At 55.5% G+C, this 22,718-nt stretch overlaps 1 protein-coding gene and 1 long non-coding RNA gene across 17 annotated transcripts in view; one reads left to right on the forward strand and one right to left on the reverse strand.

The window, feature by feature from the left end:
* The window catches only part of ZBTB16 (zinc finger and BTB domain containing 16), a 176,885-nt gene extending 169,625 nt beyond the window's left edge, over positions 1–7,260 (reverse strand). The window contains exons 1-2 of one of the 7 annotated variants that reach the window (XM_017668444.3): positions 7,123–7,260; positions 746–2,103 (exon numbers count right to left, since the gene is read on the reverse strand). In XM_017668444.3, coding sequence (XP_017523933.3) covers positions 746–2,013 — 1,268 coding nt within the window. In that variant the 5' untranslated portion in view covers positions 2,014–2,103; positions 7,123–7,260. Of the gene's footprint in view, positions 1–745; positions 2,104–2,583; positions 2,693–4,859; positions 5,674–5,746; positions 5,913–7,122 lie in introns of those variants that run through there. The other 6 variants (XM_017668442.3, XM_073239755.1, XM_036992870.2 and 3 more) reach the window with 6 other exon arrangements.
* A 6-nt stretch (positions 7,261–7,266) lies between these two features.
* Positions 7,267–22,489, forward strand: LOC108402129 (uncharacterized). 10 transcript variants are annotated; one of them, XR_012132769.1, is made up of 8 exons: positions 7,267–7,397; positions 8,303–8,471; positions 10,231–10,626; positions 11,976–12,081; positions 13,621–14,325; positions 16,174–16,686; positions 16,967–17,004; positions 17,434–22,489. It is a non-coding gene; the product is annotated as an uncharacterized lncRNA (long non-coding RNA). The 10 variants fall into 10 exon arrangements; XR_012132768.1 differs by having other exon boundaries at positions 7,285–7,397; positions 8,247–8,471; XR_012132760.1 differs by lacking the exon at positions 7,267–7,397 and having other exon boundaries at positions 7,443–8,471.
* The last annotated feature ends 229 nt before the right edge of the window (positions 22,490–22,718 follow it).

The raw sequence follows: 22,718 nt of genomic DNA on the forward strand, positions 1-22,718 counted from the left end.
TGGTGAATGGTATTTCACGAAGAAGGAAACAGAAGCCAAACGGGAAGCCAATGCCAGCCTGAAGGGACATACAATTCAACGTGCACAGACGTGGGATAAGGATAAGGCTCTGCAGACTGCAAACCCAAGGCTCTGTATGCAGCCTTCCTTCTTAGATTTACATCAGCTCCCTTTAAATGCACTTGCAGGGACAGAGGATGAGAAGGCAGAGCAAACAGCGTTCCTGGTGACGAATGCTCATCGGGTCTTATGTTTGGAACCTGCAGCTGCTCCGGTGGCCTAGGCAGCATCCTGCCCCCCATCCCCTGGAGCTGCAGACAGCCCATCTTGGCAGAAGCCCACGCACAGGAAGCCAGGCACCTGAAATTCAGCAACGTGGCCAGATCCAGGCCATGGGAGACCTTCCTCCTCAAGGCCACTTCCTGGTCTCCCTCCCACCACTGTAGGAGCCACTCCAGGCCGAGGACAGCAGGCTCAATAGCAGGCAGAACAAACGAGCAGAAGCAAAACCAGAGGTAAGGGCGGGGAAGGAGCTGAGCCTGTGAGCTCCCCAGTGCTTAGGAGAGGCGCCAGACCTCTCACCGCACTTGAGGAGTGTGCCCCCAGGACTGAGAAAGACATGGTTCTGGACCAACAGCAAGGACGACAGGGGTGCCAGGCCCCAGGACTCAGGAGGAGTGGGGAGGGAAGGCAGGGTGCCCACCAGGAACTAGGCGCCAGTGCAGGGGGCGCGGGGGCCTCCTACCTGTGCTGCTCCACAGCCTCGTTGTCAGGCAGCTCCACCCCGCACACGCTGCACTGCTCCGCCGTGCCCCGGCTCTCCGACTTCATGCCCACAGCCAGCTCGCCCAGCTTGCTGAACAGGTCCCTCTGGATGAAGCCCTGCGGCAGCAGACCCCCGTAGGAGCTGAAGTCCATGGAGACAGCCAGGGCAGGCTGCACGTGGAGGCCCGAGCTCACCGAAGACGGCACGCTCAGCACAGCGTCAGCCTTGTGGTTGGGCAACACAGAGTAGATGCCCAGGTGCTTCTCGGCAGAAGGCGCGGGGGGCTCTGCTCGGCCTGCGGGACCCTGGCTAGCCTCCGCCGGAGCTGCGAGCTGCTCAGCACTCTCCTCCCGCCCGTAGTGCAGCTCCCTGGCGCTGGTGATGACGCTGCTCCGCGTCGGTGTCCCGGGCCCCTCTTTGCCCCTTTCCTCGACCTTGTCCCCCAGCCCGCCTGAGATGCTGGACTCGGCCACCACAGGGCTGTCCTGGCCGGGCGTTTCATCCACCTGCATCATCTCTGTCTTCACCTCAGCCGCCCCAGGGTGCCTCCCCACCCCGGCCAGAGCGGGCTCCTCAGGCCCCACAGGCGGCTGGAGCGTCCCCTGCAGGAGGGACTGTCCGATAGTCATCAAACTGTCCACAGCAGCCTTGGTGGGACTCATGGCCGCGAGGCCGAAAGGGGTTGAGACCAAAGGACTCTGGCCCGCCAGGGCCCCGGGGAGGCTCTGGGCGGCCGCACTGGCACACCCACCCTCCGCGCTGGAATGCTTCGCGATGAAGATGTTCTTCAGGCACCGAGCCTTGCGGTCCTCCTCCTCCTCGGCCCCGCCGTCCGCCATGGTGGCCTCTGCGTCGTTGTCATCGGAGGCCTGGATGGTCTCCAGGATCTTGAGGCACTGTTCCTCCAGGTACTCGATCTCCAAGATCTCAGCCGCGTACAGCAGATCGTCCAGGTCCTCCGCCTTGGCCTGCAGCGTGGCCGTGTACGCGTATTCCAGGATCTGCTGGAAGGTCTTTGGCGAGAGGAAGTCCAGCGTGTAGTGCTGGCTGTTGCGGTGGAAGAGGATCTCAAACATCTTGCTGGTGCAGGCCAGCACCGTGCGGTGGGCGTGGAACTCCTGGCTGTCCACCATGATGACCACATCGCACAGCGTCCCGGCCAGCCGCATCTGGTTGGCCTTGCACAGGAGCCCCGTGGGGTGGCTGGGGTTCTGCAGCTGGATCATGCCCATCTTCGTCAGATCCATGGCGCTGCCCGCGGCTCAGGCATGAGGCTCCCGTTCCTTCCTGGCTCGGCGCCGCAGGGCAGGGCGTGTCTCCTTGGCCAAGGGAGAGAGCTGCAGGGGAGAAGGGCATCGGGGAGGAGAGAGGAAGGACCGGACATTAGTGTCCCTCAAAGTAAGAATACAAACAATTCAGCTCCGCCTCCCTACACCCTCCAGCAAGAGTCTTGGAGATTTTAACGGAGAGGAGAGGATTTGCTAGAAATCTATGTCTGCCCTTAGAGGCCAAGGATCATGAGTAAAGAGAAGGTCCTGCCCCCTAGCCCATACCTAATCCACTGCTCTATGAAACCATGTGACAAAGTCAATGAAAACTACCAAAGCCTGGTGAGTCCTGAGTTTTCTTTAAATCTGAGAGTAAAGGTCTCTGTGCCAGGCCAGCATTCGGAATGAGGAGGGGCCGGGCACTGACTCCAAACGAGTAAGAATTTAACCCCTTCCTTTAGTCAAGTGAAGCAGTTCCACTCTCAACCCCGTGCCTCACTGCAGTAGGCGGAGAAGCAAAGCCAGGCCCAGCGGGGACTAGAAGCCCACCGTTCCTGGTCCTCAGAAATCTAAGGACAAGGGCCCTCCGCAGGCCCATCTTCCATCCGCCACAGCCTCCCCGGGCCTCTGCTCCTCTGCTCAGGGCTGCAGAAGACTGACCGACGCCCGCCCGCCCTGACCCCCTCCTTGGGCACTAGCAAGCACACGTGCCTAACCCCCACGCCAGCTTGGCTCACTTCCGCCCATACGTGCCTTGGTCATTGCATGTGCAAAATATGCAAAACTCCGGACTGTGTGTGTGCACAGCAGCCAGAGAGGGGGAGAGTTAACACGGTGTGCACACTTATATATATAGGTGCCACGCTTAACCCCTTGCCCTCAAGTGCCCAGTGGCCAGGAAGACCTATAAAATGTAAGGGAGCAGGTCATGAAGGATCTAAGGAGAAGATTCACAGGACACATGCACCCCTACAGCCAGAGCTCACACACTGAGCAGAACTCCCAAGGTGTCCCACAGGCTTCCGGGAGTTGGCAAGTCCTGTGACCAGGGGCAGCCACGGACGCCGGACAGGCTATGGAGGCACCAGAAGTGATACTGGCACTAGCATCTGCGGGGTGACTTACAAGCAGCATGAAGGGAGGACAGGCCTAGGAGACAAAGGCCTCTCCCCAAGTGCTGCTGGGGATCCGTACCAGAGCTGCGGGGCTCCCCAACCCGTCTGCACTGCTGGAAAGACCTCCCGAACCCTGGTCCCCGCCGCCGCCGTGCTGCGGCCCGACAGTGACGCTGCCGCGAAAGGAATTGGAGGCCCAGCAGGGCAAGGGCTCTGGCTCACACGGGGAGCCCTGCGTTCGCCCCTGCAAGAAGCCCTGCTGGCTCCAGAGCCTCGGATCTTTACGCACGAAGGGTTAGCCGGGCGGTAATAAAGACATGCTGCTGCCCACCCTGAGGTGGGGGCGGAGGCGGCCACGGGTGGCACGGCCGTCCTCCGCGCCTCGCCACTGCGCGCTTTCCCACAGACTTGGCGCTTTCGGAGAACTAGTAGGGAGCCGCCGGAAGAATGGACGCCCCGCCCGGGTTTCGTCCCCAAAGCAGGCTCCTGGGGTCCTGGGGAAAGCCAGGGCGCCCTCGGCCAGCCGTGCGACCCGGCGGCCCGGGGAACCGCGGCGCCGACCCGCCAGCCCCGGGGACGGACCGCGTTCTCCCGCACCCCGCGCCGCCAGCCAGCCCTGCGGAGACTCGGAGACGACTTGTGCAAACTTGGGAAAGCAACTTTCCCGGGGAGCCGGACGGGAGAAAGGGAGCCGGGCGAGGGGAGGCGGGAAGCGACGCGGATGGGAGGCGCGAGGCCGGGCGGGCCGGACGGGGGCGAGGCGGCGGACCGCCCCGCGGAGAAGGGGCAGCACGGAAGCGCGGCGGCGGGCAGTGGGAGCGAGAGCAAGGGGGGGACCTGCCGGCCCTCCCCCTCCGACCCGGGCCGCGGCCCCCCGGGAGCCACGGGCAGTGCCTGGCGCGTCCGTGCGCCCCGGGGCCCGCGGGCCGGCGGCACCGTGCGCGCTGCGAGCGCGAGCGGGAGCGCTCCCGGGGCTGTGCGGGCCGGCCGCCGGCGCGCCGGGCTGCGGGAGGCGTCCTGACGCATCAGGTGCAGAGCCGGGCACCCGCCGGGCGCGGCCGGGAGCGCACGCGAGCTCCGGCGCCGCGGCGGGTCCCGCCGAGAGCCGAGCGGGGCCCGGAGCCCTGGCGACCCTGAGCTGCGCCGCGGCCGCCCCTCCCCCCACGCCGGGGGGATCAAGTCCGACCAGGAAAAATGCCCACCACGTTTTCCAAAGAGAAACAAAACCCAAGCGGGCCCCGGTCCTGCCCCCCGCCGCCCCACGGTCCGCTCTCGGGTCCTCCGCCCCTGGCTCCCCAGCCCGCCGGCGAAGACACACACACACGAGCCGCGACCCCACCCGGCGCCCGCGCGCGGCCCGCGGACCCCGCAGCTCCCACCGGCCCCGGCCCCTCCGCCGGCCCCCGGCCGTACAAAGCCGCCGAGCCCGGCCCTCCGCTCGCGCGCCCGGGCCCGGCAGACCGCTCCGCACGCCGCACCCCGACCGTGGCCCGGGGCGGGCGGGCCGGGGAGGGGCTGACAGCCGGGGCGCCCCCTCCCAGCCCACCCCCGACCGGCGGCGGCGCCGACGGCAGCAGCGGGGAGGGCGCTCGCCCCAGAAAACCGGGCGGCGGCCCCGCGGCCGGGCGGGCGCGCCCCTGAGACCTCCCCAGCCCCGGGGCGCCCTGCGCGCGGCTCTCGGGCGGCGCGCCCTCCGCGGCCCCAACTCACCGCGGCCGGGCCGGGCGCGCGTCTCGGGGGTGCGTCCGGGCCGAGGCGGGCGCCGGCCGGGGAACTGTTGCTCTCGGTGTCGCGGCGGCGGCGGCGGCAGTTCGCAGAACCCGCTCTCATCGCCCTCCACTCCTGTCTGCCGCGAGGTTAGCAAATCACCGCCGGCTGCGGCGCCTCCGCCGCGTCCCACGTCAACGCCGAGCCCCCTCCCCCGCGAGGCCCCGGCGCCTCTCCATCTTTAGTGCTGGCGGCCGAGCCGGCTCCCTGCCCACAGCCGCCCCCTTCCCGCCCCGCCCGCGCCGCCCGCCGCGCTCCGGGCTTCGCCTGACACCTAGCTGCCGCCGGGCGCCCGGCCGGGAGCAGGGAGGAGCGGCGCGGCCCCCGCCGCAGCCCCGGGCTCTCCGTGCCCCCTGGACGCGGGTTCGCGCGGCGCTGCGGCTCCGGCGCGGAGTTTCGTCCCCGGCCCGGCGCGTGCCACCTCGCCCGCCACGCTCTCCCGGGCTCGGGGCTGCACACGCTGTACCCGACACCGGTCCGCGCCCGGCCTTCGCGCCTCCGGGGGGCGCGCGTCCCGGCGACAAGTCCCCAGGCGCAGAGTTCGCGGGCCCCGTGACCCCGGTGCCGGAGGGGCCGCGGGACCAGCCGTCGGGGGAGACGCCCCGTCTTAGCTGCCGCGATCCCCGGAGGCCGAGGTGGAGGCCTGGGAAGCACTGCCCCACCCCCTACCCCCCGTCTCGAGCAGCCCCTCGGCTTTGCCCCCCAGGGGGCCCTGCTGGACGCGGTTCCCCTGACCTGCACTCTGCCCGGCGCGGTCTGCAGGGCGCGGAGGAAGCCTGAAGGAGCTCCGGGCCCCCCAAATACCTCCTCCTCCCCGCTGGCCGCCGAACCTGAGAGGGTGGAGGGGACGCCACTAACCCCGGGGCAGAACGGCAGAACACTGCGCTCCCTCGGCGGCGGAGAGCCCCTTCCCCTGCCCCGGAGCCTGGCGAAGGTGGGCGCGGGCGGGAAGCGCTTCTCCGGTAGCGGCCGCGGCGGCCAGCTAACCCCCGTCCGGGAGCGCGGCGCCAGGGGCGGTGCAGAGCGCCCTCCCTGGGTCTCGGGACAGGCAGTCCCGGAGGTCACACGGCCTTAGCAACGCGCGCGGGGCTCCGATCCCGGGCGTGCTGAGTGCCAACAGCCCGTCTCTGACACGCGGGTGGGTCGAAGGCTTCCTGCAGCCCTCGGGACACTCATATGCCAGCGCGGGCCGCCGGCACCGTCCCAGACCGAACGCCGGGCCCCCAGAACTGTAGGCTCAAGGAGACGGACAGAGGCCAACGGGGCAAAAACCCTCTTGGGGCCGAGGAGGGCCAGACAAGTGGGTTTACTTCTCAGAACCGGTCGCGGGTCCCAAGAGCTGCCAGGGGGCTAAGTCAATCCCGAGGACAGGCAGGCCCACCCCAGCAGGCGTCCCCCCTCCCACGGGCAGGGAAGGCACCCAGCAGGACCAGAGCCGCTGGGCAGGGGGCACAGCGAAGGAAGGGCCAGCTGTGCTCTGGTACCTCACAACCCAGCGACATCTGACCTATGCCCTGAGAAGCCCCTTTTTAACAATACAGAGCAGTCGTTATTAAAGACCATTCTTCCTGGTTAAGGTCTACACAGTCCATAAGGGGAAAGGGACTTAAAGAAAGTTAAGACAGAATTGTTCTGCAAGGAGAGCAATAGGGGAGGATGTAAGCAGAGGAGAAAGACTCCTAAGGCCTCACCAAGGAAACAGAAGAATCATTAAACTTGCTGAGCACCCGCTTAGGTGGCACCTGGTGAAGGTGCTGCCTCACTGTCCACACCCGCCAGCCGGCCCCTCCCGAGCGCAATAGCAGGAGAAACACACAATTAACCCTTGATCCTAACCTATTAATCCTCAAATCAGAGAAGGAGGGAATCTTTGGAAACAATGAAAGAACAATCCCTCTGAGACCCTGGACCGCCCCACCTCTGTGCCATGTTCACTCTGTGAAAATCTCCCTTGCTTCATAAACTCTGCCCATTAAAAAGCCCAACCCTTGTTAGTAAGTGTTAAAGCGAGATTAATGCCTGCATTTAAGAGGTGGAGAAGGTAGGTGAGGAGGAGGAAGGCAGGGGAGGCTGCGGGCTGAGTGCCAGCACTGGGCTCCGAGCATCTCCACTTAGCGCTGAAGGCTGGCTGCACAGCAGTTTGATAAGGTTTACTGGGCCCAGATAAAGTGGCAGCCGCTCCCCCGCCAAAGCTGGCATCACTTACAGCCAGAGCGACGTCCTTGGGTCCCCAGAGGACTGATGAGAATCCCCAGTTCACAGATTTCATATGACAGCACCTGGAAACAGGCAGGATTGAAAATTACAAGAGAAAATTAACTCTCCCTCTCTCCCTCTCTTTCTTGTTGAGATATTTGTAGTTTTTTTTCTTTAACTTTTTTTCCTTGAAAGATGTGCTACGGGAAACTGCAACGGTCAACTCCGTCGGGTCCTAAAAACGGGAGATGTCGGTCTTGCCAGGAGGTCATGCTGGAGAGGAGGGTAAGGGAGTTGACCTCTGGATGGAATTGCACAGCCGACTCCTCTAATTTCCTCCTGTCCTCCGTTACTCACACACCTCCTGCTGGTAGCAGCCTTTCAGAGCTGTTAGTGGAAAAGGAAGGTGTACGAGGGCTAAGGGATCCTACAGGAAGACAATGTGGAATCATCACTCTCTCTGAGCACTGACTGAATCTTAACACACCATCTATACAGTGTTTTATTCAATCTTTATAACTGCACTATTAATGCAAGTACTGTTATTTGCCCCATTTCTGCAGATGAGAAAACTGAGTCTCAGGGACTTACTTAAATCCCTTACCCAAGGCTGTACAGCTATTAAATATCAGAGCTGAGACTTTAAATCAGACCATTGCCACAGCAAAACTCACGTTAACGTCTAGATTATACAGCCCCTAGCTAGGGGGAAGAGGGAAGCAAGGGCTTGTAATTTCCCTGTTCTCTTACTCCACTGAGGCCAAGGGTTCAGCAGCCAACCGAGGCCCACGCAGTTCTCCAGGGACTCAGGCCACCAGGTGAACAGATCTCGGTCCCCAGGATCTCCGCACTTCCCCTCCTTCCTCAAAATCTCAGGCCAAAGTTGAGAAGGGTGTTTTGAATTACAGTAAAACTTCAACTCCACAGAAGGTTCTAGTGGTGTTCTGAGTATTCTGATGGTTAGTGACTGTTGACACTCCTTTTGTTCCAACTCCTCATTGGGAAAATAGTTTTAACATTAAAAGGTAAACTTTGCTATTGTGATAAATAAATCAAGGGTTCCTACTTTGGGGAGCAAAGCTACTTTGCATTTCCCCAAACTTTGTGATCAGTGGAAAAAGGTTTCTTCTGCAGTTAAGAACTCCGGGTTGCCACTGGAGGACACGCCAGGCTGTCACTTGCACCCTCAGGTCTTCACTCCACTCTGGACGCTTGGGGGAAGACACAGCAGACCTACTGTGTCTGTTCCTGGAGGCGAAGGCTCTTACAGCGCTTCAAGGTCACCACAGAGGATATCTACCAGATAGATGCAGACGTGTCAAAATTTGCCCTCAGTGCATATGCTGCTAGTTTTCTTCGGTTTGTCTTTTTCTTTTTTAAGTTTAGTTCTTTTATGCTCTGGTACTTCCCATAGATGACCCCTGCAGACTATAGAGGGGGAGATAATCAGGTGACGTGTGGGCTCTGCTTAGTCGAAGTCCAGAAAACCAAATAAGATGGCTTCTTTGATTACTAATCACCCCCTTTCCCCTGAGTTCTGGGTGGCAGTGTTTACAAACTTGGGCTCTTCTTCCAGGTAGTAAGTATGGCCTTCCTCTCATCTTTAGGCAGAGAGTGGCTTTTCAAAGGGAGAAGAAAAGGGCTTATTTCTTTTAGCCCCTGAGGTCTTGGGTCACTGTGACCCCAGGATCTTCATGATCGAGGAAGAGAAAGCTTTGTCTTCTCCCTCTCTCTCCTCAGCATATTGCAAATGGTGTTGGGACCTGATGTTGTCAACTCGAACAGCAAATCTGAGTTGTTATTAGTGCAAAGATGCCCTAAGGGGGTAGGCAGTGTGGATGAAATCTGCAAGGGATGTTATGGGGAAGTGTGTTTATAATTATAATGGGATTTAATGTACACTGGGACCAGATGATGGCAGCCATTTAAGAAAGAGATGCTTAATAAGAGAGGTCCCTTGATGACAGGCAGCAGAGCTCAGGTTATTATGGAAGAAGCAGTGTTTCACGGGGTGTCACAAACCGTGTGCCAGGTTTTATAGGGTTCCTAACAAAGCTTTGGGGTGAGATTCAGCAGCCATTGCTGTCAAGCTATTGGGCATAATGTGTTAATGTTGTCTTTGCGAGGAGCATCTGCCCTTTGGAGAAAGGCATTTTCTCCCTTTTGGATACACAGAACATAAACACACAGGCCCCGGGCCAGTACAAAGTAGTTTTTGGTGTTTCTGGAAAACTGCTTTGTTCTGAGAAAACTGGCCTCAATTTCAAAACTAAAATTTTGTGGCTGTCGAGGGGTGCAGTCTGCATATCCCGTGCACAAAATGAGGCAGCGAGTCCCATTACGGGTAATGGCATCCCCACAGCTACGTCCCCAGGCACCATGCTGAAAATTAACCCCCAGGTCCTCATCAGAAACGGGCTTTTTTTTTTTTTTTAACACTTTGGTGTTTCATTGTGGGGAAGCCTGGGAGAAGGGAAGTATATAACATTTTCTTACCCTGTTTAACTTTAAATAGCCAACTGTTAAACTTTTGAGGTGTTTACCATTATAGACTTAAGTGCACCGCTGCTGTTTTAGAAGAGGAGCGCCCTACAGACACACAACAGAGATACTCCAGGGCAGTTCCAGACCCCAAAAGAAAGCAAATATCTCAATAACAAAATTCAAATGATTTTTTGGTTTCCCAGTGCAGGAAAAAATTGTCTTTACACTATACTATAGTCTAAAGTGTGCAATAGCATTGTGTCTAAAAAACAATGTACACACCCCAACTTAAAATGACTTTAGTGATAAAAAATGCTAATGATCAGATCGCCTGAGCTTTCAGCCAGACAAACTTTTACCTGTGGAGGGTCTGGCTTAGATACTGATGGCTGCTGACAGATGACGGTGGCTGCCGAAGGTTGGGGTGGCCGTGGCAGTTTCTTAAAATAAGACGACAATAAAGTTTGCTTCATCGATTATAACAAATACAATAATCATGAAAAAGTTGGAAGTATTGCAAGAATTACCAAAATTTGTGACAGAGACACAAAATGAGCAAATGGCCCAATAGATTTATTTGCTCAGTACAGGGTTCCTAAAAACCTTCAATTTGTTTCTTTTATTTTAATGGCAGTGTCTGTGAAGCACGCTGAAGCAGGCAAAGGAGGTGTGCTTGTAGTTATGGGCAGGACCTGGAAGGGCCACATTCCTTGGAGGTTTGCCAGAAGCACCGTGGTCCCGAGAGAGCTCGTGCCCACCGGGTGTGAGGGCAGGGCATGGAAGCCGCTGTGTCCATCACAGCTCACTCGCGGTCACCATGCTGCGTGCTCACAAAGCAGAAGACCGTCGCAGAGTCCTTGAAGCGGACTATTTCGTTTGCTCTGACAAGGATTAAAGACGAGGGATCAGAGAAAACTGAACTTGCGGTCAACCACGCAGAAGCTGAATTTAGGAGCAGGTACTCTTCTAATGGAAGTGGTATGTCCGGGGCACGCAAGGCATACGAGGAACTGCTTTCACTCAGTGACAGGTAACTTAAGCCAATTCTGTTAAAATTATTATAGCAAAACAAACATGGGTATCCTGTGGGGTAGGATTCAAACTTTATCTTAATTTCTAGGATGAAAGTGGAGGACTGCCTTAGAGTTCTCCCTTAAGAAAAGCTCACTGCCTTTTTCCCACTGGGGCTGAGTAGGTGCGGTACAGGGTCTGGGCCAGAGGCTCTGAATCAGCCTCCTGTGCCAGGGCAGGGTCCTTTGTCTCTTTGGGGGGTCACCGTTGGAACTTGGATGCAACCTTTTCCACCCCACTCCAGCCAGAAAGAATTTCTCCCTTCTCCATAAGCCCCTTAGCACTTTTTGAACATTTATCGTAGGATTTACCACCATCTGCCTTGTATCTGGGTGTCCCCTCTGACCACCCACACCATTGTGAGTTTGTGTAAGGGAAGGTCTCAGTATTCCCACCTCTAACCTCCAGAGCCTAGCACACTGTCAAGCAGCCTAGGCCTCTGCTTGTTAAATGTTGGGGAATGAATGGAATGAAATGAACGAACACACAACAGACACCAAGTGTTTTAGGAATCCAGGAGAGGAGGGACTGTTCTCTGCACCCCAACATTTAGGGCAGAATTCTTTGTAGCTGTGGGTGTTTCACTAACCCTTGAAAAGTCAATAGGCTATAGGTAAGGGTTGAGGATAGCTTCTGAATTTAATTGTATTCAGCTCCTTGAAGGTATAACTGTGTTCTGTTTCAATTTATGTCTCCTTCAGGGGCCTAGAACCAAGCTTTTCTCAATGTTCTAGGAGCATTAATACTTATTAAATTGCACTGAACTCAAATGAATTGATGTGAATGACACTGGTCATTACTCCCACAGTGGCCTTGTAGTCCCAATCCCAAACAACTATCAGTTAACCAGCTGACAGATTAGCTCTGCCATTACCAGGCCTGGCAGAGACGGGCCAGCTACTCTCTGGGCATCTTCCCAAGCACACACTGGGTGACGTGTATCAACGTACCTTGTGCTTAGGTACACACAGGGCGCGTGACTAAGTCCTGGGCAACACATGGACTGTGAGCAGAAGTGCCGTTTCCAGCAGTGGCCTAGAAAAACTCCCCTGAGGAATCCTTTCCCTGTCTGTGACTTGACTCCAGGAGCGTATAGATGCCTTGTTTTGTCTTTCAGCTGCAGGGCCGTGACGCTTGAGCTGCGATATTGGCTGGGGAAACGGGGTTGCCCCCAAGTCCTCCTGACAATTGGGTTACACACAGGACAGGTCCCTCTAGGGACTGGAGGGTGGATGGGCAAAAGGGAAAACTAGGCAAGGTCCTGGCAGTTTCCGGTTCACCCTTTTTCCTGTGAACCTGTTTCTTTAGCTGCCTCTTCAGCCAGACTGTGAGCTCTCTGGGGACAAGGGTGACCGCGGGCTTCCCAGTGCATCTGCAGTACTTACACCTGGTAGAAGCTGAGCCCTCGTTTATGGTAGGAAAGCAGCATGACCTCTGGGGAAGGGCGGGCAGGGAGGCCTCACAGTGCCCGAGACCTTAAGGGATGAAACTGGGGCTGTTCAGACCAGCGCTCATCTCCAGCTCCTCTTCTCCAGGCTGAGCTCAGGCTCTGGTTATCCACACGGGCCTGTGTTCAGATGCCACTTCCCACCTCTTGGGTTGTCTATGTACACGCCCGAGTTGCAGTGTCCGCCCCTGTAAACTGGGGGCAGTAACGGGCCCCACCTCACTAGGGTTGCTAGGAAAACGCACAAGGGGTGCTTATGTCACATCACCTTGCACCCTCCCCGCTACAAGATGCCTTAACATGTGGTGTAAGATCTGTGATAGGTAAACTTTAACTCTCTTTAAAGGAGGGAAGGGTGACCTGTGAGTACTGATGGGATTGTAGCTGTGAGCCTGTTTGTGGCCTGTTCTCCCAGTCTTGTCCCTTTTATCCGGTCGGGATGAGTCAAGCGGGCAAAAGGAATCCAGACGGGCAGAGTGCAGGGGTGGTGCTCATTCCCACCCCACAGCACGACGTGTTGATCCGTGTGTGACCGTGGAGCGCGGCGCCCCTGTTCCCTGAGTTAAATAGCAGTCATGCCCAACTGCTCTCCCTGTACCATTACTCCAAGTGATTGAGCCAATTTCTCCCACTGCCGTGAGTTTAAATTGTAAACCTCTCAGCCAGACAGTGGGCTCTGCCTGTTGTGATTATTACTAACCTTCCGGATCACGCTGCGGAGACCAGGGATCCGCAGAGCAGCCCAGGTGGAGGCCGGCGTGGACTGCGGACGGCTACCCACCCATCTCCACCCAGTCTACCCGCGTCCACCTTGACCTTGCAGACATGCCCGGCCACCAGCCTGGGAAGTCGTCCGTAATGCTGGGAAAATAGTGAAATGCTGGGTGTCCTCTGATCCCTTTGGCTGGGATAGAAAGGGGAGTCGTGGGAACGCACAGTGCTTTGATATTCAGAAGTCACTTGCCAGCCATTCCCTTTTCTCTTTGCCGTGTGTCTATTAGCCAGCTGAAACGTGCAGGGACAGTGGCCACCTCCTAGTTGATAGCCAGCTCACCCAACCATGTGTATTTAGTATAATTATACTGGGAACAAGTCTCCCAGAGGGCTGCAGGGCGGGGCAAGTTTCAAGCAAACTCTATCCCCAAGCACAGTTCTTGCTTGGTCTCTTCCAGTCTGTAATTCTTTTCCTTAAAGGTACCTTCTTCCTTGCTGACTAATCACAAACTGGCAGAGATGGCAGCGCCCTAAATATGGGCAGCTTGTTTTGCTTTTCTGAACAGTTTGGTCTGTGCAAAATCCCTCAGAAGGAAGCCAGTCCCTATTCCCCAGCCTCAGCATGTTTGTGTTGCTTGTTTGTTACAAAGCCAAGTGTACCTGTGGTCCTACTGAGTGACGTCTGCAGGCAAAGGAGAAGCAGTTCTGCCCTCAGAAGGTTGCAGTCTACCAACCTAAGCAAGGCGCCGCTAGCAGGGGGCCCAGGTGTATTATTGCCTCTTTGTTTTCTAGAATAAACGTGGGTGGGGCGGAAGGCCTGCAAGCACCTGGCAGAACCTGCCTGAGATGGAAGATAACAAAGTAACCGAGGAAGCCCACACCTGAGCCCCGCTTCCTATGATTCTGCTGAGCTCGCTCCTGCAGCTTCCTGGAGAGTCCCGCCCCCTCCCCCTGCCCCAATCCCGCTCCCCGCTCCCCCCCTACGCACTGTACTGAACTCTGTCCTCTAGCGGCCAAGAGTGGGTAGCCGGCTGCAGACGCCGGAGGCCACGCTCGCTGGGAACCACCGCTGTGCCTTCCTCCTCTTCGGATGATTTCCTGATGGCGCTTCGCAACAAAAGGGAAGGAGGTGGATTGAAGCGGATTTGTAAACCACTGAGCTTTTCGAATTTAACCACCAGGTCACTAGAGGTTGGCGGGTTTCTGTTTCGCAGAAATTGAACACTGGGACGCCCCCCAACTTGCCGGGGGAGCATGTCTCCAACAAGCTTTCCCTATGGCCTGCATGTCTTCCCAAGTCCCTACGAATGATGAGGAGAGAGCAGTTCTCCAGCCTAACCCACTGGGGAAGCAGAGGGTAAATGTCGGGGAGCTGCTTTACCAAGGGGCATCCTTTGTGGTGAGGAGTTCCAGGAAAGCTGTCTGAGGGGCTAGTGTAGCCAGGAATCAAGAGAAATCAGGTCCTAAAGGAAGTAAAGGCCCCGGAACACGTTTGTGGTAAGGAGATGGCACGTTCTCATCTTTTCTGTCACACCCTGTGGGCTCTGGGTTGAAGGGAGTAAGTAAGGCAGCAGCTGAGGTGAGAAATGGGCGGATGGACAGGGCTGCCGCACTCACTCCCCAACAAGGACCCGCCGGCCACCCGGGGGTCATTAGGTGTGACTAGACGGGAAGGCAGCTAACGTTCTGATAAACATACTAGAGCTTAGGCAGTCAAATTACGGTCGCCTCTTCAAGATGCTGATAGACTCAGAAACTAAAGGGACTTAAAACATCCTCTAGCCCGCCCTCACCGCTTTACAGGAGAGGAAGCAAAACAGAGAGGCGGTACGACGTTCCCAAAGCCGCATGTCCGGTTAGAGCCGGGACTTCAGACCAGGGCCCTTCTGGGGCCATCGTGATCACGTCACCGAAGTCATTCAGTCATTTAGAAATACTGCGAATTTGCCTTCCAAGTACATGGCATTCGTCTTTTGAAAGTCTTCAGTCATGGCCTAACTTGCGCATTGAGGCAAAATATGATTTTCAAACAAGCTCAAGAGGGTGATGACGCTGGTTAATAAAATTTTAGGTCAAAACTAGTGGGATTGGAAAGCCTTGATTCTGAGATTCTCCTGTGGCTCATAAGCCAGCAGTTACAGCAATTTAGTTGTGAGAAGTGTATCATCTTTCCCACTGTGACAGAAGCACATAATATACATTTGGAGATACATTATCTACGGTATCCATCCTGCTATGTGTGTACACATATACATACACATATGCATATTTATATCACACATTTACATACATATACATATTCATATACATGTATACACACATGCATATTGATATATATATATTTATTTATTTTTACATTCTGAAATACTAGTTTAAAATTGACCCTGTTACGTGATAGTCATGATTTCTATAAGCGCATTCCATCAAAATGTGTTCCTCTGGGGGTCCACAAGGATGACAGCCCTGTGGAGGAGCAGTGTGCCCTGCCGTCTGGGCTTTGAAACCAGACTAATGTGGTCTCAACCCCGACCTGTCATTTAATAGTGATGCAGAATTCAACAGATTTCTTAACTTACGCCTCAGTTTTCTCATCTGTAGAATAAGGATACCTAAGGTCTCTAACCTCCCAGAAGTTAAAGAGCAGGGCCCTGATCCCACAGCCCGTGAGGGACAGAGCCGGGACGTAAACCTAGGCCTGTCTGACTCCCAGATGGGCCTCTTTTCTGGGACAGCCCTCTGCCTGCACCCGGTGTTTGTGGGAGCAGCAGGCAGCCCCCCGTGAGGAAGGTGGCCCTGAGGAGTGGTGAAGAGGTCCATACCCTGCCTGTTATTTTCTTCATAAAGCCATCTCTTCTGCCTTGCTTGAAAGCTGCAAATAGGTTAAGATTGCATATGATTCTAGTGATACTTACGTTAGACTTCAGTTAAAAAGTCCCATCTGACTCCCTCACCTGTATCTAAAATTAAAATGCCAAAAATACTACAAGAGAAATTTGGTGAAAAGCAGAGAAAATGATACATTGACTGCAGAGCCTATGGCAAGAGACCCTTCTCTGGTCTGTTGGAGCCCTGTCCCCAGGAACTCCCAGGTGTGAGAGGGGGGTTTCTTTCAAGAGAAAGTGCCCAAGTAAACTGAGCCAGTATTGGCATTCAAATATCATTTGTGGCTCTGTTCAGAGACTTAATGTCGTATCTCCCCAGAAAGAGACTCTCCCTTCTACTGAGTTCATTGCCTATGGGGCACTTCAGTAAGTAGGAAAGGTAATCATGGGGGAGGGTAACTTTTTCTCCCCCAACATTGCTCTGGAATTTTCTGGAATGTTAACTTTTCAATTTTCTTTTAAGAAGACAAGCGCATGGCAAAATTATGAGAACACTGGATTTCTAATGAGAAGACCAGGATTCAAGGCCAGCTCTGCCAAACACTTCCTGCCAGCCCTGGACACAGGTCACTCACTCTCTCCCTGTGCTTCGGTGTTGTCCTCTGTGAAAATGGAAATAGTATGTGGAAAATGTCTCTGACCGTTTTAAAGTGCTTGCCCTAAGACCTATTCCCAATTCCCAAATCCTGTGGAATTCGGGTGAGTTATTCCCCTTTCTTAGGGCCTCAGTTCCTTGTGGATAACATGAGGATATCAGATTCATTTTCATAGCCAACTGTAGCTGTGAAAGTCCACAATACTCTATGGGCTCCATCAGATGCACTGAAATTAGGTGTCAGCAACGTTCCAGTTGAGAGAAGATGTGATGTGGTTAAGGAAGAGGTCTCTCCGTATCATCGTTTTGATTCCCACCATAAGGGAACCCGAGGCCTGGGGACCTTCCACCTCTACACATAAGCAGGCAAAGTGGAGCCGGGTAAGCCGGGCGGCTGGGCAGGAAAAGAGCCGGTTCCATCAGGGAGGGCTCTGTGGCTCCAGAAAGAAAGGGACAAGTCAGTGGTGAAGCTGAGGCCAGGCCAGAGGAAGGGGTAGGGGCTGGGGGCAGGGCAGACAAAGTAATGGGACTGTTTATCTGTGACCCAAATAAGGTGTCCTTTGGATGGGGGGTGGGGAGGGGGTGTAGAGACTTAGATAGAGATGGAGGTGTGCTACTTTGAATCAGGTCCAGGAACTCATTTGTTTCTCTCTCGGTTCAGAAATCCTGCCCCAACACTGTACACCTGACTCAAAGCAGGTAACAAAATTAAAGGTTGCACCTCAGGGCCTTTGCACTTGATGCCTTCCCCCACCGGTGCCTCCTGCCCTACCCCCATGCAAATCTCTCCTTCCCTCACAGAATACTCAAAAAGAACTTTGACAGAGACATCCTCCCTACATTCGCCTTATCTGGAGCTGCCACCCACCCCTCAGGCCCTCTGCCCAACCTGGTTGTTTTCATAGCCCTAGTTCTACAGGAAATTGTTTCCTTTGTGTATATAACTGCTTGTTAATACCCTGGAGCTCCCCCATAGTTACTGGAAGCTTCCTGCAGGCAGAGGACTCAGGTGTTTGTACCCAGAGCACCAGAACAAAGCTTGCAGTGGGGGACTCCTCATAAATATCTGTTGGAAGAGCAGGAAAACATATCCAGCAATCTGCAGCTTTTTCTTTTTTCTCTTCCCAGGAAGACCTTTTAAACAAACAGCCCGTTCTTGAGCCTACGGGATTCGGGTCCAAAGGGAGTGTGTCCCGCAGGCTCCAGGCTGGCTGTGGAGCCGCACTTATTTTTATTTTTACCAAGCCCACTTCCAGAAGGAGGCTCAGCACCAAACCCGGTACTTGCCCGTCCTCTTCCGTTTTGTAAAGAGACCAACTCACTGAGATGACAGAGTCGAGTCGAGACGTGGATTCAGGTCCCACTGCTGGTGCACCTGCATCTGCGCGCTAACCTTCTTCCAGGGAAGCCAGACTTGCTGAATCCCCGTGGCCACTGCCACCGTGCGGGAATCACAGGGCACCACCCAGAGAGGGTGTTGGAAATTATGGTCTCCTCCATGGCACCAGGATGAGGAGAGGCACCAGGGTGCAAAGTTTAGGGAGGCATCACGCGTGGGGCACCTGCACAGTTACGAGCGACTCCTTGTTAAATTTTGCACCGTCAGTACCGCTCCCACCTCACCTTGTCCTGGTCCTGCACGTTGCTGTTTTCTGCCAGCTCTCTGTCCTTCTCCATCACGTCATAGGACACTTCTTTGTCTAGAATTACCACAATAATTAGAGAGTAGACTGAGCTTGGGGAGCATTTGACCCACTCCGCCAGCTTGCTTCTCGCTACCTCTTGGCAACCTCTCCCACAAACGGCCACTAGAATTGTTTTTCAGAAGGACAGACCTGTAAGGTGCTGTTCTGCCTCCTGGACACTGTCAGGCTTACACAGCTTTGGACAGGCTGAGCCTCCTGCCCAGGGTACCCTGCCCTTTGGGCCCAAGTCATTTACCCTTCAAAGCTTGACTCAAGGTCACCCATGCTCAAGATGGCTCCAAAACTGGAGCAAAGCCGATGTGAACCCAGGTCGTCGCGGGCGGCTGGGCAGGCTGTGGGGCCAGCCTGACCTGGGTATTTGCAGACGGTCGGGACCTAACAAGCCGGCTAGCCAGAGCGTCCCAGCGGTTCCTTCCCCACAAGCCCTGCACCAAAGGGGTGGGAGTGGGGAGGGTCACCTTTGGTTCCCAGCCTGGGACCACGTGACGCCAGCTTTTGAACAAACTTGTTTATATTTCCCTGTGACAACATGGATCCGAGTTGTGGCTAATGAAGCGAACCCAGGTTGCCAGGAACCTCCCCACTCACCTGGGCCTGTTTTTAGACTGCGCCCTGGCCTCGGGCTTTCCCCAGCTGCCACTCAGAGATGTGCGACAGGTCTGTGGAGTCAGGGCACGGGCTCTGAGCAGCCCAGCCTCCTGCCTGGCCCCCTCCGGCCCCCTGCTTGCCTCAGTGCCCACTGTTCGCTCTCCTTTCTCCTCGGTGTCTTACTTCCCCGCCCTCATTGCTTGATCTTGAGAAGCAAAGTCAGCCTGACATTTTGCCCAGCCTCCCCAGGGACCTCGGATCCGAGCTCTTTATTCCTGTAAAGAAACTTAACGCCTGTGTTGGTTTGGGTGAGGCTTGGGGAGGAAAGAGTTTCACGCATGCTGTGATGATACACCTACGGTGGCAACAAATGACGATGGCGTGCGTCTGTGTTGGCACATACGACATAGTAACTGTGTGAGTCACCTCTCATGCTTTTTCTTGTTTAACCTCCTAGGGTTAAATGATGTTTAAAGGTGTTTCTTATCATGCCCATCTCCAAATGAGAGGTTTAGGCTCAGAGTTACATCAAATGGCTACTAAGAGGCGGTGTCCAGGTTAGCTTTGCAGGCTTCCGCTGTCACTGTCTGGGAGCCCGTGAACTATCACCTCACCTCTCTACCTCTCAGGTGAACCGCCTCCATGACAGAGAAATATGGAGAGAGAGTCCCAGGTACCTGGCAGCAGAGGATGGTTGAATAGGAAAAGAAATGCAAAGTGCTATATAACTGTTGGTAATTGTCCTTGGAAATCTGAAACCGTGTGAGGTCTGTGATAGAACAGAATAACATATGACCTTGGGAAATCTTTTTCACATCTGAAAAGTATTTATATATAGTGTTTTGATTTGAGCCTGTATCTTTTATTTTGAGAAATTATCATCCTTTATAAAATGGGCTTTGGGGATAGACCATGAGGGGCTTCATGCGTTTTAAAAGATGGTTTTATTTGAGCCAGTCTGGGAGTTTGCTAGGACAAAGATATTATCCCATTCTGCAGACAGGAAGCCTGAAATAGGAAGTGGCTGTCAGGAGGCTGCTCAGAGCAGCACCTCCTGCCGTTTCCTCCGGTCCTGTCGGTATTCCTTCCTGCTTTTGTTGCAGAAGCTGGGCAGGTGGCATTGGTAATAGGCTGGCAGGGCCAGGTAGGGACAGGAGAAGGTGTGGTGAGCGTGGTGGTGGAGCCCCTCAGCTTTATCAGAATGTGTGTAGGCCCCTCATTAAACATCACTGGTATAAAACTCTAGATAAGATGTGAACTGTGGTTAACACGCATGATGCTATTTTGCTGTCATTTTTAAAAGCTTTTTTTAAGCATTTAGGTTTTTCTCATTTTCTCTTTTTATTTTGGAGTCAATGCAGTTTTTTAGTGTTGGGCAGTTCAGCTGACCTTTCCCAGCCTTAGGCATTTTGCCTGGACTGCTTCTCACCAAACAGCCCTGGGCTGACCTTGTTTTTAGTTTTTGAGATGGAGCTTTGGAACTTCAGCCAGGCAGATCTGAGATCAAATCCTGTCTCTGACGCTTACTGGCTGCGTCCTGGGCAAACTGTGTTAACTGTCTTATCCGTAAAATGGAGAGAATGATACAAACACGGGCTACTTTTCAAGGTGTGAGTTTTAACGTGACATAGAATGTGGTGGTTCAGCCCATGTCTGCAGCGCAGTAACTACGCAGTAATTATAGCTGTGCTCTTTGAAATCTCTTTTCCCCTGAGGGAGTCGGGCTCGTGGGGACGGCCCCTGCAGGGCGGCTTTTCTGGGCGGCGTCTCTGAGAGAAGGGAGAGTGGGCTGTGGAGAATCGTCCTGATGGTGCCTCCTGAGCGGTTCTGAAAAGTGTTTCGATGGAGAGACCGGCAGTGGCCAGAAGGAGACCAGGCTGCAGGCGAAACTCCAGGCCCTCGGACCCCCTTTCTCCCCGGGCTGCCTGGAATCCATTCTATGGGTTTAAATCCATTCTAAGGGCCGGGCTGAAATCCAGAACCACACCCACGAGGCCCCAAGTTCAGCCCCCGAGTCTAGTTTCAGGACCCCCACAGCTGTCCCGCATTGGCATGGGGGCCTGGCATGTCTGTCCTGCCCCAGATCCTGGAGTTGGTAAGGGAAGCGGGGCAAGGATGAGCACAAAGGGGACCCGCTGGGAGTGAGGCGGGCCAGGCGGGCACGAAAAGGGGGCCCTGGGGCCCTCCGTCCTGTGCGCGGTTGAGAGCATCTGCGGCCCTCCCTGCCAGGCGGACAGCAGGGCTGGGAGCGTCACCCACCCTGGCCTATCCCCCCGGCTAAGCTGAAGTCCAGCCTGGGTAAAAAGCCCAGCCAGAACTTGGGCTGTTGGGGAGCAAGTGTGGTTCATCCCCCTGATCGTTTGAGAACCACTGGTAGCAGTTGTCAAAAATGAACTTCACCCTAAAACCTGCCCAGTCACTGTCTCTAAGGGCTGAGGCTGAGGAACCTGTATTTTTAACAAATATTCCCCACATGTTTGCGGGTTAGGAATAGGAAGGTCTTTGGGGCTGAACAGAAAATAATCTAGAAAAAGGTCTTTATAGGTTGATTTTAAATACAAGTTAAATTCAAGACAGGATTGGCAGCAAATATTTTGGTTTGGCAAAATGTTTATTCTACAACTACTCTGTGTCAGGAATTATTCTGCCATCGGGCTGCCTCACAGTTTAAAGGGGAAGGTGGGCTTTGTACAGAGCAGCCCCAACACTGTGTTGCGGGCAACGCGAGGGGCCGGTGTGTGCACGTGCCAAGGGGGAGTCCAGGGGCCGGAAGCCGGAGCAGGGAAGCCTCCGCATTTCCACTTCTGAGGTCAAGTATTGTCAAGAGAAGAAGGCAGATAAACCTTGCTTTTGTTTCCGTTAAACTGAAACGCAGGGAGGCCTTGAGGCTCTTCTTGGAGACGCTGAACCACCGGTGCACTTCTGTTCATTCACCTGAAGCCTGGGCTCCGTGCAGTCATGCGCACGACATCTCAGCCGAACTACAGGACCTTCTGCTTGATTCTCTCCAGTGAAAGCTGCAGGGAGCGCACATCCGCTGCCCTTGGGATCCAAGATCTGGCTCCTCCTGCGGGACAGGCAAAGCGTTTCTGCTGTACACGGATGGAGGCCAGTGCGCTCCTTCAATGCGCATCCACCTGCACACCCAGTGGTGCAGCAACCAGGTGGGGGCCCGGGGGCAACACGTGCTGCCTGGACTGGGAGCTCTGACCCACGGAGGCTGTGGAAAAGTCTGGTGAGGGAAGTGGGCTTCGTGTGGTTGCAGGACTGACCTGGCCGGCAGTCTGGCGCCCCGCAGCAGCCCAGGGCCCAGCCCACGCCGACCTGGCTGCTGCTCCTCCGGGCCCTGCTGGCCTCTAGTGGTCACAGGGTAGAGCTGAGCAGGACACAGAGCAGGAAGCAAGGGTTGGTCACCAACCTCCGCAGTTCTCACCCCTGGTTTGCACATTGGGATCCCCTGGGAGCTTTGAAAATACAGCTGCTCAGCCCCACTGCAGGGCACTTAAGTCAAAAGCCCCGACGGTGGGACCGGGGAGCTGGCGCTTTGTTTAAAGTGCCCCAGGTGACACTAAGGCACAGCCAGGACTGAGAGCCTTTGGCCAAGAGCGCGGGTTTGCCCCCCTCTATCCCGCGTGGGTGGGGGAGAGTGGGGGGCTGTGGGGTCGGCGGGTGCACACGGCTGAGGAGAGTCCCCAGAGGAGTGCGGGGTACCAGCCTGGGCTTCTGTGTCCCAGAGAGCAGATGCCGGTGACGCTGTGCCTGTCCCTGGTGTGGGAGTCCTGTGCCTGAGGGTGGCTGCCATGGGTGACCAAGCTGGGTGGGGGGACCTCCTTCGTTAGGCACAGACGCAAGCAGCAAAGGGGCCCGTCAGCATCTCATGTCCTTACCAGTCAGGGGTGGTTTGCAGACCCTTCCCCATTCCCGGAGTGTGTGCGCCTTGCTCCCAGGAAGCTGTCCTGCTGTCTCTCCTCAGTTGCTTCTCACAAAGAGAAAAGTCCAGATTGAACAAAGCCGCTTCACCATCAGCCCTGGGAGCAGTTGCAGTTCAGGTGGGTCTGCTGGGCTGTGGTTCCCAAGGCCGCCTGGAGGGTCAGTGCTTTTCTCCAGGCCCAGCTCTCC

The sequence above is a fragment of the Manis javanica genome, chromosome 6 (assembly GCF_040802235.1).
Source record: "Manis javanica isolate MJ-LG chromosome 6, MJ_LKY, whole genome shotgun sequence".
NCBI classification, from domain to species: domain Eukaryota; kingdom Metazoa; phylum Chordata; class Mammalia; order Pholidota; family Manidae; genus Manis; species Manis javanica.